Below are 17,867 nucleotides of genomic sequence, written 5' to 3'. Positions count from 1 at the left end.
AGCCGGCTCCGTTGAGCCAGAGCCGAGCCGAGCCGCGACGAAGCGCGCGGGGCCTTGGTAGTCGGCTAAACCAAGGAAGTACCTGGCTAACGGTGGCGATGTGAACCGGGGGCGGGGGTGGCACTGCTGCCATGGTGACGCAGACCAGGCTGGGCGCTGTTCTAAGACACTAGTTTATGGTGCAGCTGGGGGAGATGTTTAACACTAGAGCTTGCGGCGGGGGGGGGGGGGGGGCACCGCGGTTCATGCGTTGGGGGGTCGCGCCCGACCGCTGCTGGCAAACGCGGCCATTGGGGAGATGAGAGACGCGCGGTGCCACAGACGAGCGGGTTACACGGAGACACTGGGGCGCACCAGGTGACCGCGTGCGCGCGGGGCGACTGTGAGCGCACAGGTTGATCGCGAGAGAATTCGCTCCGCGCGCGCGCGTTGACCGTGTGCGTTGACCGCGAGCTGGCGGTGTGCGCCGAAGGTGCGTGGCTTCTCTTGGCCCACCTCTCCCGAAATGCACAAACCCCGGTTACACAAGCGGTCCTGTGCCACCCCTAGGATGGCTCAATCTGAAGTGATACCTGGTGCCCTGCGTAAATCATCCGCGCTGGGGAGACAAAGTCGGTCGGGTGTGGAGCGAGCCACACCACTCCATTGAGTGCCGTGCCAACCTAAATAGGAGCTCGCTAACAGCGCTGTCGAGTGGGTGGGGACTTTGCCTTGGTCGACACGTGCGAATGCATGAGTGTATCACTACGCGCGCGCGTGTATTGTATACACACGCGAACACATCGTGTGTTGTGGGCACCCACAACGAAACCCCGTAACAAGTTCATCCCAACAGAAGTGTCGGTGGTGCCACCACAGGTGCGAACGACACACCTGGGTTGGCTTCCCCCACTTCCCCGCTCGTGTCTGGGTTTGTGAACTCTTGACCCCCCCCCAACCCCCTCGTGGATCAGTCTGCTGGCCGTCACGCGTGTAAATACTGCGTTTGGAAATATTTGTCTCACAGCTGTGCGGTGGCGGCGGCGGCGACCTCTCCTTTTTGTAAAGTCAAATGGTTGAAAAGAACTATTTTGTAAACAGTGCCGTGGGTTATAAACAGAAGTTTAAAAGAAAGAAAAATGAAAAAAAGTTTGAAAAATAAATGAATTAATGAATGAATAGAGAACTCTTAAGAGAATCGTATTTCGTGTGTGGGTGGGTGATGACGTTGCACTAACAGCGGCTCCGGGTGCGCATGTGGAATAAAGGCTCCAGTTGCTTCCTCACCCCGTGCCTCTCTCTCTCTCCCAGAGGTCACGATTTGGTGGCGGAATTTCTCGCTATGGAAACATCCGCGCGTTGGTCAGCGTGGTGGTGGTGTCCGACGTTTAGCGCCGGGAGCTTCGTCGGGACATTTACAGATTTCTCACGGGAACTTCAGCTCGTCTGAAAGAGCTACCGGCACGCCGAGCGAAACGTCGGACGTCACGCTGACCAACGCGCGGTGCGAGCCGTGAGCACGCGGGAGGGGATGCACCGCAGAGCCCCGCGGTGACTGCCCCGCCAGAGCCTCCCCTAGGTCGACTCGGCCTCAAATGAGTCCCCGTGTTAAACATCACCACCGGGGAGACAAAGGCGGTCGGGCGTGGTGCTGGCCACCCAACCACCCTCGTGTGCCGTGCCGGCCTTTCTCGGTGCTCGCTAACAGCACTTGCCTCCAACAGTCTGTTTCAGTCTTGATTTGAAGCTTTCGTGACTGCAGGAATCCATACTCTTTGGTTGTTTCACGTAGGTAGAAAATAAAATAGATCACGACGTTTCGGGCGCAACACAAGCGTCCGTCATCAGGTGGGAAAGCCATGGTTCTGCTGCTGAGGCAAACTTTTAAAAGGTTTGAAATGGGTGTAGCCCAAGGGTCATCAAGAAGTGACCGGGGCTCGTGATGTTAACGTGAGAAATTATCATGTTACTGTCTCGCCCCGCCAGAGGTCAAAGCGACCACTGTGTGACGAGACGGATTGACCCGGGCAGAATGAAGACGCCGCAGCCCGAGTTTGACCATCGCGATCCCTCCTGTTAAAGAGAGCGCGGCGCGGGGTGCCACTGCGGTTATACGCGCCGCGCTTTTGATCCGCCATGGATTCTGGAGTTCGATATCGGAACGCGTCCCCTGGATTCCCCTCCTCGCCGCCACTACCGAGATGGTGGGCGAGGGAGATGCCGGCCACGGTGGGGCTGCAGGTCCGGACCGGTGCGAGCCGGCGGCTGCTGCTGCTGCTGTTGTTTGTTTGTGGGCACACAAGTTTCAAGTTTCATTTATTAGGTATAGCCCTGTGAGGCATTCGGCTCTTGAATCGGGTGCAACCGCAACAAACAGAAAAACATGAACAAGAAAACATCTTAAGTGACTATGTGCAAGCAGAAAATCCAAGAAAAGACAACAAAATATTGCAGAAAAAGCACCGTACACCAACGCTGTGTGCAAAAATCCCAGTGGGATGCAAGTCAAACAACAACAACAACCACAAGACAACTTAGATTAAGGCCATCAGTCTAACTCTGTACTACAACAAACAAACGTGGCCAAACCGAAAAACGTTTCAAAAATCACCAAAATAAAGCCATAAAGCAATGAAACAGTGATCATAGGAACTGTGACCGAATGTTCACAATAAACGACGTTAAACAACATGTATTACCAAACTCTGCAGCCATAGCTGGCTGCATGAGTCACTCCACACGGGAAGGGAGTCGGAACGGCCACGCAGGGCGGAGTCGGCCGGTTTGAGCTCTGCTCGGGCTGCCGGAGGCCGCCTCATTGCGCACGAGTTGGGAGCGGTGGGTTGCTGCGATTAATAAACAACGCGAATTCCAGCGTCGGGGGCGGTAACAGTGTGGTGCAAAGACGCGCGTGTGTGTACTCTTCGGTTTTTTTCGGTAAAGTCACGTAGGTAAAAAAATAAAATACAAAAATTAATAAAAGTAATAATTGGAATAAAATAAAATAATAAACCACGACGTTTCGGAGGCAACACAAGTCTCCGTCATCAGGTGGGACCGTCACAGCTAAAATTGACCGTCACAGCTAAAATTGTTGCAGTAATTCTATTAGCTGTGACGGTCCCACCTGATGACGGAGACTTGTGTTGCCTCCGAAACGTCGTGATTTATTTTATTTATTCCAATTATTACTTTTAACTTTTAATTTAATTTTTACCTACGTGACTTTACCGATAAAACCTAAGAGTATGAATCCTTGCAGTCACGAAAGCTTCAAATCTAGTATTACGCGCGTGTGTGTGTGTGTACGTGTGTGTACACCAAGGGGGAGCGGTGGTGTAGCGGTTAGCAAGCTGCGCTATGAACCTGGCGATCCGCGTTCGATTTCCCGCTCACGGCCAATGCCAGTGACGATTATCTGAACCGGTCCCGGGACTCCCCTAGGTCGACTCACCCTGAAATGAGTACCTGGTGTGATATGTAAACATCGCCGCTAGGGAGACAAAGGCGGCCGGGCGTGGTGTTGGCCACCCACCCCCTCGTGTGCCGAGCCGGCCTTTATAGATGCTCGCTAGCAGCACTTGCCCCTACAGTCTGTCAAGACTATACGGGGGATCTTTGTCTTTGTTTTGTGTACCCCCCCCCCCCTAATGGAGCATCTTCGCCGGTTGGAAACATTTAGGCTGGCCTGCCTACGATTCACCCTGGGTTTAACCAGGCTGGATTGTGTGAGGAGCTCACAAATCCTTGAAAGATCTGGGCAAAGTCCCATCGGTGAGCTCCTCCGGCAGGCAAGGCTGCGTTGGCTGGGTCATGTAGCCCGCATGCCCAGCCACCGCATGCCTACACAGCTTTTGTTCGGCCGGATCGAGGGGGCTAAACGGGCGCGGCACGGGGCTAGAGAAGAGATGGAGTGATGTGGTACAGGAGGACGTGGAGCTGAGTGGACTTGCCGATGACTGGTACCAGCGGTGTCAAGATCGGCCTCAGTGGAGGAGGCTCGTGAAGGACGCTGCTACTGGGCAGTTGGAGGCAGTCGCCCTCCAACAACAACGGAGGGCGGAGGAGCGACGCTCACAACAACGAGCGGAGCGCCGGGTGGCTAAAGCACAGCAAGCTGGCACAGTAGGGGGCACAGGTGATGCATCATCCAGTCATCTCGGTCAGTCGACCCGTGGCACCTGCTGGGTCTGCCCCGTGACCTCCTGCTGCCAGCGGGCGGGAGGGGGTGGAGGGAGGGAGGGAGGGAGGAGGGGGAGGAGCGGGTGGGGGGAGGGGTCACGTGTCAGCCGGCTTGCCGGGTCACGTGACTCTCCGTCTCACTCGCCGTGGTGCTAGAGAAGCAGGAGGAGGTTGTTCGATGGCGGGCCGCGGCAAGCTGATCGCTGTGATCGGGGACCAGGACACGTGCACGGGCTTCCTGCTGGGCGGCGTGGGAGAGCTGAACAAGAACCGCAAGCCCAACTTCCTCGTGGTGGAGAAGGAGACGAGCGTCACGGAGATCGAGGAGACCTTCAAGTGAGGAGGAGGAGGGGGGGAGGGTTGTAGGCCGAATGATTGTTTGGGTTTGTGAATGAAGACGCACAGGGAGGGGGGGTAACGCTACTAAATTATTCTCTGAATGGGTTGATAAGCATGGTTGGCTACGTACGGTGCGAAAGAAGGTTAACCTACGTCCGTGCCGCGTTCAAACAATGCTCCACGTCTTGATGCGAAGCCTTCGTGACTTAAGGAAACCCTTTGGTTGTGTTTGTAAAGTAACGTAGAATAAAAATAAAATAGATGACTACGTACACAAATACTAAGCTTAGTGATCTATTATCATGTTTCTACGTGAGTTTACCCAAAGAACCAAAGAGTTTAATGTTCCACGTTACTAAGAGAATCGTGGTGGGGGGTGGGGGGGGGTGAGTCACCGCCGCTCGGATAGATTCTCTGCCGCCCTCGGGAGCTCGCGAGCCCCGCGCGAGGCGCCTGCGGCTTGCGGCCTAGCGGAGCGGGGGGGTCCCACCACCATCATCATCTTCATCGTCACTTTAAGACGTTTCTTGTTCATGTTTGTTGAGGGTGCACCGAGTCAAGAGCCGCAGGGCTCACAGCAGAGGTCGCAAACGGGTTTTGATTCCTTACCCGTACCCGGCCGGGTACGGGTAGCCGGGTATCGGGTAGGGTACGGGTATCGGGTGACCCGGTTGCGACCTCTGGCTCACAGGGCTGTGTCTAATATACATGGAGCTGAGCTGAACCTCGACACGGCTGCCGCGGCTAAGACCTCGGCACGGGAATCGTTGTCGTCATCATCGTTGTCGTCATCATCGTCGTCGTCATCCTTATTGTCGTCGTCGTCGTCATCATCATCGTTGTCATCATCGTCGTCGTCGTCATTGTTGTCATCATCGTCGTCGTCATCCTTATTGTCGTCGTCGTCGTCATCATCATCGTTGTCGTCATCATCATCGTTGTAATCATCGTCATCGTTGTCATCATTGTTGTCGTCATCATCATCGTTGTAATCATCGTCATCGTTGTCATCATTGTTGTCGTCATCGTTGTCGTCATCATCATCGTTGTAATCATCGTCATCGTTGTCATCATTGTTGTCGTCATCGTTGTCGTCATCATCATCGTTGTAATCATCGTCATCGTTGTCATCATTGTTGTCGTCATCGTTGTCGTCATCATCATCGTTGTAATCATCGTCATCGTTGTCATCATTGTTGTCGTCATCGTTGTCGTCATCATCATCGTTGTCATTATCATCATCATTGTCGTTGTCATCATCATCGTGTTCGTCGTCATCGTCATCATCGTTGTCGTCATCCATCATCTTCATCATCGTCGTTGTCATCATCATCGTGTTCGTCGTCATCGTCATCATCGTTGTCGTCATCGTCATCTTCATCATCATTGTCGGTGGTGGCGTTTTAAAATGCCCGACGCCTTCTCGCTCGAGAGAAAATTTCCGTTTCGCGGCCTCGACGGTGGATACTCCACGTGATTACAGTCGTTGTGTTCTTGTCTCTGTGTGTTTGTGTTCTTGTCTCTGTGTGTTTGTGTTCTTGTCTCTGTGTGTTTGTGTTCTTGTCTCTGTGTGTTTGTGTTCTTGTCTCTGTGTGTTTGTGTTCTTGTCTCTGTGTGTTTGTGTTCTTGTCTCTGTGTGTTTGTGTTCTTGTCTCTGTGTGTTTGTGTTCTTGTCTCTGTGTGTTTGTGTTCTTGTCTCTGTGTGTTTGTGTACTCGTCTCTGTGTTTGTGTTCTTGTCTCTGTGTGTTTGTCTCTGTGTGTTTGTGTACTCGTCTCTGTGTGTTTGTGTTCTTGTCTCTGTGTGTTTGTGTACTCGTCTCTGTGTGTTTGTGTTCTTGTCTCTGTGTGTTTGTGTACTCGTCTCTGTGTGTTTGTGTCCTTGTCTCTGTGTGTTTGTGTTCTTGTCTCTGTGTGTTTGTGTACTCGTCTCTGTGTGTTTGTGTTCTTGTCTCTGTGTGTTTGTGTACTCGTCTCTGTGTGTTTGTGTTCTTGTCTCTGTGTTTGTGTACTCGCCTCTTGTGTGTTTGTGTACTCGTCTCTTGTGTGTTTGTGTGCACGTCTCTGTGTGTTTGTGTACTCGTCTCTGTTTGTGTACTCGCCTCTTGTGTGTTTGTGTACTCGTCTCTGTGTGTTTGTGTCCTTGTCTCTGTGTTTGTGTACACGTCTCTGTGTTTGTGTTCTTGTCTCTGTGTGTTTGTGTGTTCTTGTCTCTGTGTGTTTGTGTTCTTGTCTGTGTGTTTGTGTACACGTCTCTGTGTTTGTGTTCTTGTCTCTGTGTGTTTGTGTTCTTGTCTGTGTGTTTGTGTACACGTCTCTGTGTGTTTGTGTACACGTCTCTGTGTTTGTGTTCTTGTCTCTGTGTTTGTGTACTCGCCTCTTGTGTGTTTGTGTACTCGTCTCTGTGTGTTTGTGTCCTCATCTACTGCTGGATGACTGCGTCCACCTGGCCTGTGTCGGTCATTGATGCTGTTTGGCCATACTTCACCACGCTGGTCACCGCGGATTTGGGGAGGCTGGAGTGGGGAGACTTGGAACCGATTCTCATTTCGCCACTGACATCAGCCCGGAATCTAACTCTTCTTAACAAACACTTTCTTTTTTACGAACACATTTTCTTTTCTATCACTGGTCCCGGCCAGAGAAATATCGAATTTTCACCACCGGCTTAGTATGGGCTGCAACGGTCGGAGTCGGGAGACGTCGCTACGAGTTGAATGTGCCCCCCCATTTGTGGTTGTAGCCCCGTTTGTGTACCGCGTGATGTGGGGGAGAGACCCCCTTTTCATCCAGCAGTGGTTTGACCATGGCAGGCGATGGCTGTGCACGGTGTTGCATGTCTCGTGCTGCGTCTTTATTGCAGGTGCCTGTCGGCCCAGCACTTGGCTCCAATGGGCATAGAGGGGCGATTCGTGCAAGCTGCCTCGATCCTGGCCATAACCCAGATAACCATCCCGGTTTCAGTGGTTAGCAAGTGGGTATTGTACGAGTCGTTGTGTTGAGGTGTGTGTGTGTGGGGCGAGCGGTAGTGTAGTGGCTAGCACATTGTACTATGAACACAGCCTCCCCAGTTCGACTCCTGCCCACGGCCATCATCAGTGGTGATTTAACATCTTAACCTGTCCAAGCCCTGCCCTGTGTTGGCTCGGTCTTAAACGAGTTCCTGGTGTAGTGGGTTAAACATCAACACTGCAGACCGAAGTGGCCGGCACGTGGTGCTCACTAACAGCACTTGCTCAGAGGTCAGAGCGTTGAGCTGGCACCGCTGAGACGCTGGGTTGGGATCGGGGTTCTCAAGTGGAGTGAGTGAGTCAAAAGGTCTCCCCAAGTGATCACAACAAACGCACCTTGACCACAACAACAAAAACACCTTGTTCAGTTGGGTTCTTCTCTGCGCCGTGACTAAATCCACCTGCGATGCTTGGGTTTCGGTTGTGTCGTCACGCGGTCGAACATTGCTCGGATGTGGATGGGTGGAAGAGAGATGCCCCCTTGAAGTGTGAGGCTCAGGTCACCTGAAGAGGATCCCAAAGGTCTCTTGGTGTTGTGCCACTTGCCGATGGCACGGTCCGGGTAACGTCGGGCGAGGCGGTTGGGGGGATGGTAAACGTGAAATGTAACCTTCACTTACGTGCTTTGTTTCTCTTTGTCTCGCGACAGGAGCTTCCTCGTTCGCGACGACATCGCCATCATCCTCATCAACCAGTTCATCGCCGAGATGATCCGCCACGTGGTGGACGCTCACAACCGCTCCATCCCAGCCGTGCTGGAGATCCCCTCCAAGGAGCACCCCTACGACGCCACCAAGGACTCGGTGCTGCGCCGCGCGCGCGGCATGTACAGCGCGGAAGACGCGCGGTAGTGAGCTCGCCCGCCCGCTCCACCGCATGCTCTGCTCGACCACCCGCTCGCCCACTTGCTCGTCTGCTAACGCACTCGCTCATCCGCCTGCACACCCACTCGCCCACTTGCTCGCCCACTCGCTCGCCCACTCGCTCATCCGCTTGCACACCTACTCACTCGCTAAACCCCTCGCTCATCTATTCGTCCGCTTACCAATGCGTCAACCCACTCCCAGTGTCTGTCGCTATATTGCTGAAGTGTCACCCACTTACTGAGTCATCATCATCATCAGCCATGGTAATTCCACTGCTGGATGAAGGCTTCCCCCAAACATGTCGCCATCTCGCGCGGTACCCTGCGATGTGTTAATCCACCCGGCTGCACCCCCTCGGGCACGCTGCAGCGTCCCTCTGCAGCGTCCCTCGGCTGCCGCCCGTGGCAACCGTCGGTCATCGTCACCCTCGTAGCGGCGACGCGACCCTGCCCCCATGCCCACTCCTCTTCACAGTCACCGTGATGTCTTTAGCCAGCGTGTTATCTCTCGTCTTCTCAGTGTAACTGCTTAACTTGTGAATGTATGTTAATGGCTTCGAAGTTGTGATGTTTTTTTTGCTGTCTCCAAATCTAAAGTAATCTGTGAGTAACGATTGCGCGTGCAAGTAATTTTCCTCCGTGGTGCAATGGATCGGTGCGATTCGGAGTCGCGGTTTGGTCGGAGAACTCGTGTTGATTTCACATCGCGGTCAATGTCGCAACCTCCCTGTCTCGCTGCCGTGGCTGCAGCGGCCTCACCTCTGCCGCAGTATAAACAGAACCGCCTGTGGTTTGCTTTCGGCTGTCTTGTTTGGGAGCTGTGCTGGGCGACTGCCGTGTTCGGATGTCTGCACCCGGTTGCCGTGAGCCGCTCCAATCGAGTTAGAACTGGAGCTGCCGACTCGGCACCGTGTCTCCAATTGTTCAATTTCTTCAACTCGACTTGGGCAGGGGTTCAGGCCGCAGCCAGAACATTCCGGCCCGGCGTCACGCCGCCCTGGCAACAACTCGGCAGCGATCCGATGTCGACAAACGGCGCGGCTCAAAGCGGGCGGCTTGTCGTTTGGCCGCGACGTTCGCCTCTACACTTTTAATGTCACGATCACACGTTTCAGCGTAAACATCCTGCGTGATAATACATTACGTAACAATTAACACTCGGTATTTAATGTTGTCAGCAACGCGGTCCTGACGTTTCCTAAAGGTCAACGTGCAGCCCCGCGATTGCGCAAGCCACCGCTGGCAAGAGGCCTCCACCCGCCGCAGCACTCGTGATGCCTTCCACCCGCAAGGGCTTCTGGGAAAGCCCTGCCCAACGCGCGCGGTCACCCGAGTCACTCGGCAAGTCAGGGGAACGCCCAGAGGTCGCAACCGGGTACCCGATACCCGTACCCTACCCGATACCCGGGTACGGGTACCTGTTGCGACCCTGGTGCGGCCGGGTACGTGTAGACCGTGAGTCACTGGTGAGTAACCGTTTGTCACTCATTTCGGGTAGGGAACGGGTAGGTTGTGACCCTGGTGCGGCCGGGTACGGGTAAGGAATCAAAACCCGTTTGCGACCTCTGGGAACGCCACTTTTACCCCGACTCTGTCCTTCCGATTGGACCGACTCGGCCTGTCAACAAAGTCACTCGGTCTCATTGGAGCCTTGAGCTCCCCCTGCCGGCAACGGCGAGGCCGGTGCCGGTCTCCGTGGGATGCTCTCTCTCTCGTCCCCCGCTGCGCCAAGGCGTTCGTTCCACTGCTCGTACAGAACCGCGCAGCTGCAACGCGGAGTGAGCACTTGCAGGGGCTGCACTTTGACCTGCATACAGACACAGGTGGGGGGTCCGGCTCCACGGGGAGCGAGCACCGACACTGCACCCTGTGCCCGCAGGTGCGCTTCGGCGTACAGCCCCCCCCCCCCCCCCGTGCTTTCTTCCGATTGCACCGCGTGCTGCACGGTACGATGCCCCGACGTTTCCATCCACGCGCTGCGAGCTTCTTAAGAAACTGAATGCGAATTTATTAACCCTTCGCTGTGATTATGATCGTCTTAACTCAAAACCCTGAAATGCTGCTGTCTTGTGTATAAAGTGTGTGTAAGAGGTGCGTTACCCATCATCAAAAAACATTAAACGTCGGTGACGGAGTGCGCCTGCCAGCTGAGATGTCCTTCGGGGGGAGGGGGGGAGGGGAAGCTCTCGAGCGGTGAGGAAATGGTCAAGAAATATCCCGGGCAACCCGTGGTCGGGTCTCCGATGGTTCGTCTGCCCGGTCACGTGAAACGACGCGCGGATCGTCGCGCGGATCGTCGTGCGGACTGCCCCCCGCGGCCGCAGAGTCACCGTGGACGAGCCGGACGGTGCCAACGTTTGTCCAAGCTTCGCGGTCCTCTGAAGATCTTTTTCAGCATGACTTACGAGTGTGTTTCATTTGTCCGCGAACAATTATATAATCCGCTGTTCGCTCCGTGCGTTTGCTTACTTGGGCCTCGCCAAAAATGACGAGCGCTCCCGTAGCCGGCCACCCGACGATGGGAACCCCGAGGTGCGTACCAGGTGCTATAGGCTGCTCGTGGGCAGAAGAGGGCAGAAGAGGGCAGTGGAGCCAAGTCCGTTTAACACGAAGGCTTTCGCGACCAACATTATCCATAATGGAGGTTTTTAATTGGGTAAGATCGCGATAATATTCAAATGTGTCGTTAAACCCGACACAGCCAATTAGTAAGGTTGTGTCACGTAAACAGAACGTGCCAATTCGTCACTAGTACAGCACTAGTGTATAGTGTAGTGTATAGTAGTGTAGTGTATAGTGTACTAGTACAGCACACTGGTGTGTTTTAGAGTAAATCCACAACATTTACAATCAGAGTACGACGTTTCGCCAGTAATTGCAACCAGCCTCATCACGCGACAGCCAGATTTGCGGAGAAATCCCGTTTCGTTCTCAAGCCCTCCGTGTTCACGAACCGCACTTACCAGCCCGGTGAAGTATGGTCATTTACCGCCCAAGACCCGCACGGTCAAAGGGAGGCTCTCGTCCGGCAGTGGAGCCGTGGATTGACACGGAAGGAACCGCACAGAACACGGTCCCATTTTCTTTTTTTTTGGGGGGGGGGGACGTTCTGGGCACGGGCCCCTTGCCCGAGGTGCTGGTGGCAGAGGTCGCAACTGGGTACCCGATACCCGTACCCTACCCGATACCCGGCTACCCGTACCCGGCCGGCTATGGGTACGGGTACCCATTTGCGACCCTGGTGCGGCCGGGTACGGGTAAGGACTCAAAACCCGTTTGCGACCTCTGGCTGGTGGCGATTGGCCGCAAGCAAAGCGGGTACGGCACCCGTGGTCACCGCCAGGTGGCGCCATGGAGCCACTCGCGGTTGCGATTTCACACGAAGGCTTTCGCCACTAATATCCATAATATCGGGGGGGGGGGGGTTTGATCGCGTAAATCAATAAATGTGCCGTTAAACCCGCCACCACCTGGCACAGCCAACTAGTGAGGAGCTATGTCACGTGAGCAATGAGTTAATAGTTCAGCACCCTTACCGACTGACTGTGTGGTGTGTTGGAGAGTTAAACCCAACTGCGGGCACTGCCACGTCGCGGTGCCTGGCCATGAATCCCATTAATTCAGAGTTTGGCATAGGAGGGGGGGGGGGGGTGACAACTCCGTACAGGTGGATTCAAGAATCCGATGCTGTGGCTGTAGCCGCTCTGCCAGTCGCCTGCAACCTCCTCGCGGTCGATTAGCAGCTCTGGTGGTGGGGAGGCGAGCGGTGGTCTGGCGGCATGAGGTCAACAACCAGCAACAACCACTCTTCACAACCACGCCACCACAACCACGCCACCACAACCACGCCACCACAACCACACTGCACCACAACCACTCACTGCACCACAACTACTCTTCACAACCACGCCACCACAACCACACTGCACCACAACCACACTACACCACAACCACACGCCACCACAACCACACGCCACCACAACCACTCTTTACAACCACACCACACCACAACCACTCTTCACAACCACACTGCACCACAACCACACAATGCACCACAACCACACAATGCACCACAACCACACACTGCACCACAGCCACACTACACACACCACAACTACTCTCCACAACCACACTACACCACAACCACCACCACAACTACTCTCCACAACCACAGACGACACCACAACTACTCTATAACTACACCACAACCACACTACCGCAACAAAGACAAAGACCCCCCTTATAGCCACAACAGACCTTTGGTAAGTGCTGTTGGCGAAGTAGCAGCATCCTTGACAAGGCCGGCACGGCGGCACACCCATGGTGCTAGTAGCCAAGTGCCACGCCCGGCCGCCTTTGTCTCCCGAGTGTTGATGTTTACACACCACACACCAGGTGCTAATTTCAGGCTGAGTCTACCTAGGGGTGGCCCAGGACCGACACGGCGGCACACCCGTGGTGCTAGTAGCCAAGTGCCACGCCCGGCCGCCTTTGTCTCCCGAGTGTTGATGTTTACACACCACACACCAGGTGCAAATTTCAGGCTGAGTCTACCTAGGGGTGGCCCAGGACCGGCACGGCGGCACACCCATGGTGCGAGTAGCCAAGTGCCACGCCCGGCCGCCTTTGTCTCCCGAGTGTTGATGTTTACACACCACACCAGGTGCTAATTTCAGGCTGAGTCTACCTAGGGGTGGCCCAGGACCGACACGGCGGCACACCCGTGGCACACCCGTGGTGCTAGTAGCCAAGTGCCACGCCCGGCCGCCTTTGTCTCCCGAGTGTTGATGTTTACACACCACACACCAGGTGCTAATTTCAGGCTGAGTCTACCTAGGGGTGGCCCAGGACCGTTTCACATACTCGTCACTGGGTGTTGGGGGCCGTCCATAAATGACGTCACGCACCTGGGGGGGGGGTGTTTAAGAAATGTGACGTCATATCAAAATGCGCAACTTTAAATAAATATAGACAACACGTTATACTTAATTAAAGAGACTTTTTAATAAATGTTTTCTCCCACATTAAATACGCACTACAATGACTACCTCCCTCCCCTCCCATTCCCCTCCCCTGCCAGCGATGTACAGGGGCGAGTTGATTCTGATTACAGTGGTGCAAGGATAAGGGAATGCCCGAACACGGCATTTGGCACAGAGAGACTGACCATTGAGAGGGACTTCGGGCCCGATTGGCCTCGTGGCCGGCCATTTCCCGTCGTGGCCAGGAGACCCACGACCCTGAGGCCCTGCGCGATGTCGCTGCTGCCACGAGGGAGAGGAGCCACCACGCGCGTCATCTCCATCACTCGCGTTATCTCCACCACGCGCGTCATCTCCATCACTCGCTCCACACGCAACCATCGTGTCCACCTCAACTACCACCGCCAACTCTCATAGTTTTCACCACCACCACCACCATCATCGTCATAACCACCACCATCGATCTTGTTTACCACAGCAGTCTGTATAACACCCCGTGATATTATTTACAGGAAGTTGCCCAATGTGCGCCTCCAAGGTTGTGGTTAAAATGTTTAACTGCAGCAGCTACAGCAGCCGAGTGGTGGTGGTGGTGGTTGTTGTTTTTGGGGGTGGTAGTTTTGTTGGTGTTGTTGGAACTGGTATTGGTGGTGGTGGTGTTGTTGGTAGTGTTGGTGGCGGTGGTGTTGGTGGTGTTGTGGTTGGTGATGTTGTTAGTGGTGTTGTTCCATGGCTGTACCGGAGGAATTTCCATCTGGTACAGATACAACGGGAGGCGTATCGATGCCCGGGTATGGTCGGGGCATGGCTCCCTATTGGTCAACCACGCTATGTATGCTGATGATCTGGTGATTGCTGCTCAGAAGAGTTGGAGACGCTGCTGCTGAACCTGGAGTGTGCCACTAAGAGGTGGGGCCTTACCATCAGCCCCACCAATACTAAGCACCTGCCTGGGTATTTTGTGCCATCAAACACTCCACCCCTCAGCTCCCCATTGGTGATGGAGCAGTTGTGGAGAGAGTGGAGAGTTTCCCGTACCTGAGCAGTGTGCTTATGACCAGCTCCGGGTTGACAGTAGAAGTCTTACTCCGAATAAATTGGGCGGCATTATCTTTTAATCGGCTGTGCAATACTCTGTAAAAGCTACCTGGTCTGTCGCTCTGCACGAAGCTTCGGGTCTTCTCGGCCACAGTCATGCCGTCCCTTCTCTGTGCTTGTGAAACATGGACCCCTCTAATGGAACATCTGCGCCGGTTAAAAACATTCAGGCTGACATGCCTACGATCCATCCTGGGTTTAACCAGGCTGGATTGTGTGAGAAGCTCACAAATCCTTTAAATATTTGGACACATTCCCATCAGTGAGTTCGTCCGGCAGGCAAGTATGCCTTGGCTGGGTCATTCCCACATGCCCAGCCACCGCATGCCTAAACAGCTTCTGTTTGGCCGAATAGAGCGGGCTAAACGGGCACGACATGGGCTGGAGAAGAGATGGAGTGATGTGGTACAGGAGGATGTGGAGCTGAGTGGACTTGCCAACGGCTGGTTCCAGCGGTGTCAAGATCGGCCTCCGTGGAGGAGGCTCGTGAAGGACGCTGCTGGGCAGTTGGAGGCAGTCGTCCTCCAACAACAACGGAGGGCGGAGGAGCGACGCTCACAACAACGAGCGGAGCGCCGGGTGGCTAAAGCACAGCAAGTTGGCACAGTAGGGGGCACAGGTGGTGCATCAGCCAGTCATCTCGGTCAGTCGACCCGTGGCACCTGCTGGGTCTGTCCCGAGACCTCCTGCTGCCAGCGGGCGTTTGGCACTTCACGTGATGGCCTCAAGGTGCACATGGCCTGGCACAAGCGCCGTGGTGACGTCGCCGTCATTTAGTGGCGAATGGCGGTTGTATTGGTGATGGTGATGTTGGTGGTGTTGTTGGTGGTGGTGTTATTGTTGGTGGTGTTGTTGGTGGTGTTATTGTTGGTGGTGGTGTTGGTGTTGTTGGTGGTGTTGGTGTTGTTGGTGATGGTGTTGGTGGTGATGTTGGTGGTGTTGGTGGTGGTGTTGTTGGTGGTGTTGTTGGTGGTGTTATTGTTGGTGGTGGTGTTGGTGGTGTTGGTGGTGGTGTTGTTGGTGGTGTTGGTGTTGTTGGTGATGGTGTTGGTGGTGATGTTGGTGGTGTTGGTGGTGGTGTTGTTGGTGGTGTTGTTGGTGGTGTTATTGTTGGTGGTGGTGTTGGTGGTGTTGGTGGTGTTGTTGTTGTTGGTGGTGTTGTGGCTGGTGGTGGTGTTGGTTGTGGCGGGAGAGCATCTGAACAGCCAGTTCATCATCAGAGGGAAATGGCGGCTGGGCTCCAGTTTGAGATAAAAACCCGCGCGGCCAAAACATCCACACAGCCTCGCGCCTTCCTGGCGGGGTCAACCTGCCCCCTCCCTTCCTCCCCTCCCCCCCTCCCTTCCTCCCCTCCCCCCTTCCTCCCCTTCCTCCCCTCCCTCCCTCCCCCCTTCCACCCTCCCCCTCCATCCCTCCCTCCCCCGCCAGCGATGAACAAAGAAATCCGGAGTCACATTCCGCTTCCCGCCCCCCGCTCCCTCCCCTCCATCCCTCCCCCACTCCCATCCCCCCCCTCCCCTCCATCCCTGCCCCCCTCACTCCCTCCCCTCCATCCCTGCCCCCCCCCCGCTCAGTCCCCTCCATCCCTGCCCCCCCCCCCCGCTCAGTCCCCTCCATCCCTGCCCCCCCCCCCCCGCTCAGTCCCCTCCATCCCTGCCCCCCCCCCGCTCAGTCCCCTCCATCCCTCCCCCCACTCCCATCCCTGCCCCTCCCCTCCATCCCTGCCCCCCCCCCCCCCCGCTCAGTCCCCTCCATCCCTCCCCCCACTCCCATCCCTGCCCCTCCCCTCCATCCCTGCCCCCCCCCCCCCGCTCAGTCCCCTCCATCCCTCCCCCCACTCCCATCCCTGCCCCTCCCCTCCATCCCTGCCCCCCCCCCCCCGCTCAGTCCCCTCCATCCCTCCCCCCACTCCCATCCCTGCCCCTCCCCTCCATCCCTGCCCCCCCCCCCCCGCTCAGTCCCCTCCATCCCTCCCCCCACCTCCCATCCCTGCCCCCCCCCTCCCGACCGCCCAACAAACACGACGCAGGCGCCCGGGGGATGTCGCCCGCCCGCTTTGTCGTTCGACTCATCCCGTCCGGCCGCGCGGGGCCTCTGCGAGCGACGTCTCTCGGCCGTGACGGAGTCGTCACCTCGAGCCTCCTCCTGCTGCTGCCACCGCTGATGATGATGCTGCTGATGAAGAGACACTGGCCGATGCGTCTGACGGGATGCGTAAAGACGCGTTGATTGTTGTTTGTTGTTGTTGTTTGTTGTTGTTATTCACGTGGAGGGCACCGATTGCGAAGGGCGGACGGGACGTGCCGCTTCCACGTGGCCTCGCGCGCACACAGGGGGGCCCCCCGTGAACCTCGCACCAAATAAAACTCCACGCAGCGAGTCGCCCCCCCCCCCCTGGGAGGATCCATCCCCAACTGCGACGATTTGGACCGCCACATCCACGCGGGCGGAGTCGCTCTCCCTTTGTGTGTGTGGGGGGGGGGGGCAATCGGCGACCCCCGAAAAACACCGCGGCCTCTTCCCTCCCCCCCCTCGCCGCCAGCCACAACACTTTTCTCACCAACAGGAATCCCATAAACTCCGTAAAAAATATTTTTTTAAACAACGTTTTTATTTTAAAGTGCACTCAAAAGTGCAAAATAAAGATCTCTCCACCCTCGTATGACCCGTCGACAGACTGCTGGGGTCACGTGCCGTTAGCGAGCAGCACCTACGGCACGGTGCAGCGCCCGGCCGCTTTTGTCTCCCCAGTGGCGATGTTTACGCACCGCACCGGGTACTCATTTGAGGCCGAGTGGACCTAGGGGAAGCCCAGGACCGGTTCAGATAATCGTCACTGGGTGTTGGCCGTGAGCGGGATTCGAACTCGGGTCGCCGGGTTCGTAGCGCAAGGCACTGAACCGGTCCGCTAACCCGAACACCCCCAACCATCACCAACACAAGACAAAGATCCCCCGTGGAGCCTTAACAGACGGTAGGGGCAAGTGCTGTTAGCGAGCACCTATGAAGGCCGGCATGGCACGCGAGGGGGTGGGTGGCCAACACCACGCCCCACCGCCTTTGTCTCCCCAGTGGCGATGTTTACACACCGCACCAGCTACTCATTTGAGGCTGAGTCTACCTAGGGGAGGCCCAGGACCGGTTCAGATAATCGTCACTGGGTGTTGGCCGCGAACGGGAATCGAACTCGGTTCGCTGGGTTCGTTGCGCAGGGCATTGAACCGCTACACGGCCGCTAACCCGAACACCCCCAACCATCACCAACACTGTACTACATTCACCAGCACCACCACCACCACTTTTTCCAACCACGCCAGCCGCCCAGCCATGCCCCTCTCATCCCGTGTTCCCCTCCCCCCATGCTCACCCCCCTCCTCCTCCTCCTGACTCCCCCCTCCCCAAATCCTCCCCGC

At 55.9% G+C, this 17,867-nt stretch overlaps 1 protein-coding gene across 1 annotated transcript; it reads left to right on the top strand.

The window, feature by feature from the left end:
* The first annotated feature begins 4,286 nt into the window (after window positions 1-4,286).
* ATP6V1F (ATPase H+ transporting V1 subunit F) lies at window positions 4,287-10,508 on the top strand. Its single transcript, XM_061572825.1, has 2 exons — window positions 4,287-4,497; window positions 8,159-10,508. Exons 1-2 carry the CDS (start codon window positions 4,340-4,342, stop codon window positions 8,358-8,360), a joined length of 360 nt encoding a protein of 119 aa, XP_061428809.1. The 5' UTR covers window positions 4,287-4,339; the 3' UTR covers window positions 8,361-10,508.
* The last annotated feature ends 7,359 nt before the right edge of the window (window positions 10,509-17,867 follow it).

The sequence above is a fragment of the Lethenteron reissneri genome, chromosome 51 (assembly GCF_015708825.2).
Source record: "Lethenteron reissneri isolate LAM-NWPU_2019-01 chromosome 51, ASM1570882v1, whole genome shotgun sequence".
Lineage (NCBI taxonomy): Eukaryota > Metazoa > Chordata > Hyperoartia > Petromyzontiformes > Petromyzontidae > Lethenteron > Lethenteron reissneri.
The sequence above is the reverse complement of the archived record's forward strand: the minus strand, read 5'-3'. Positions and strand labels throughout refer to the sequence as shown.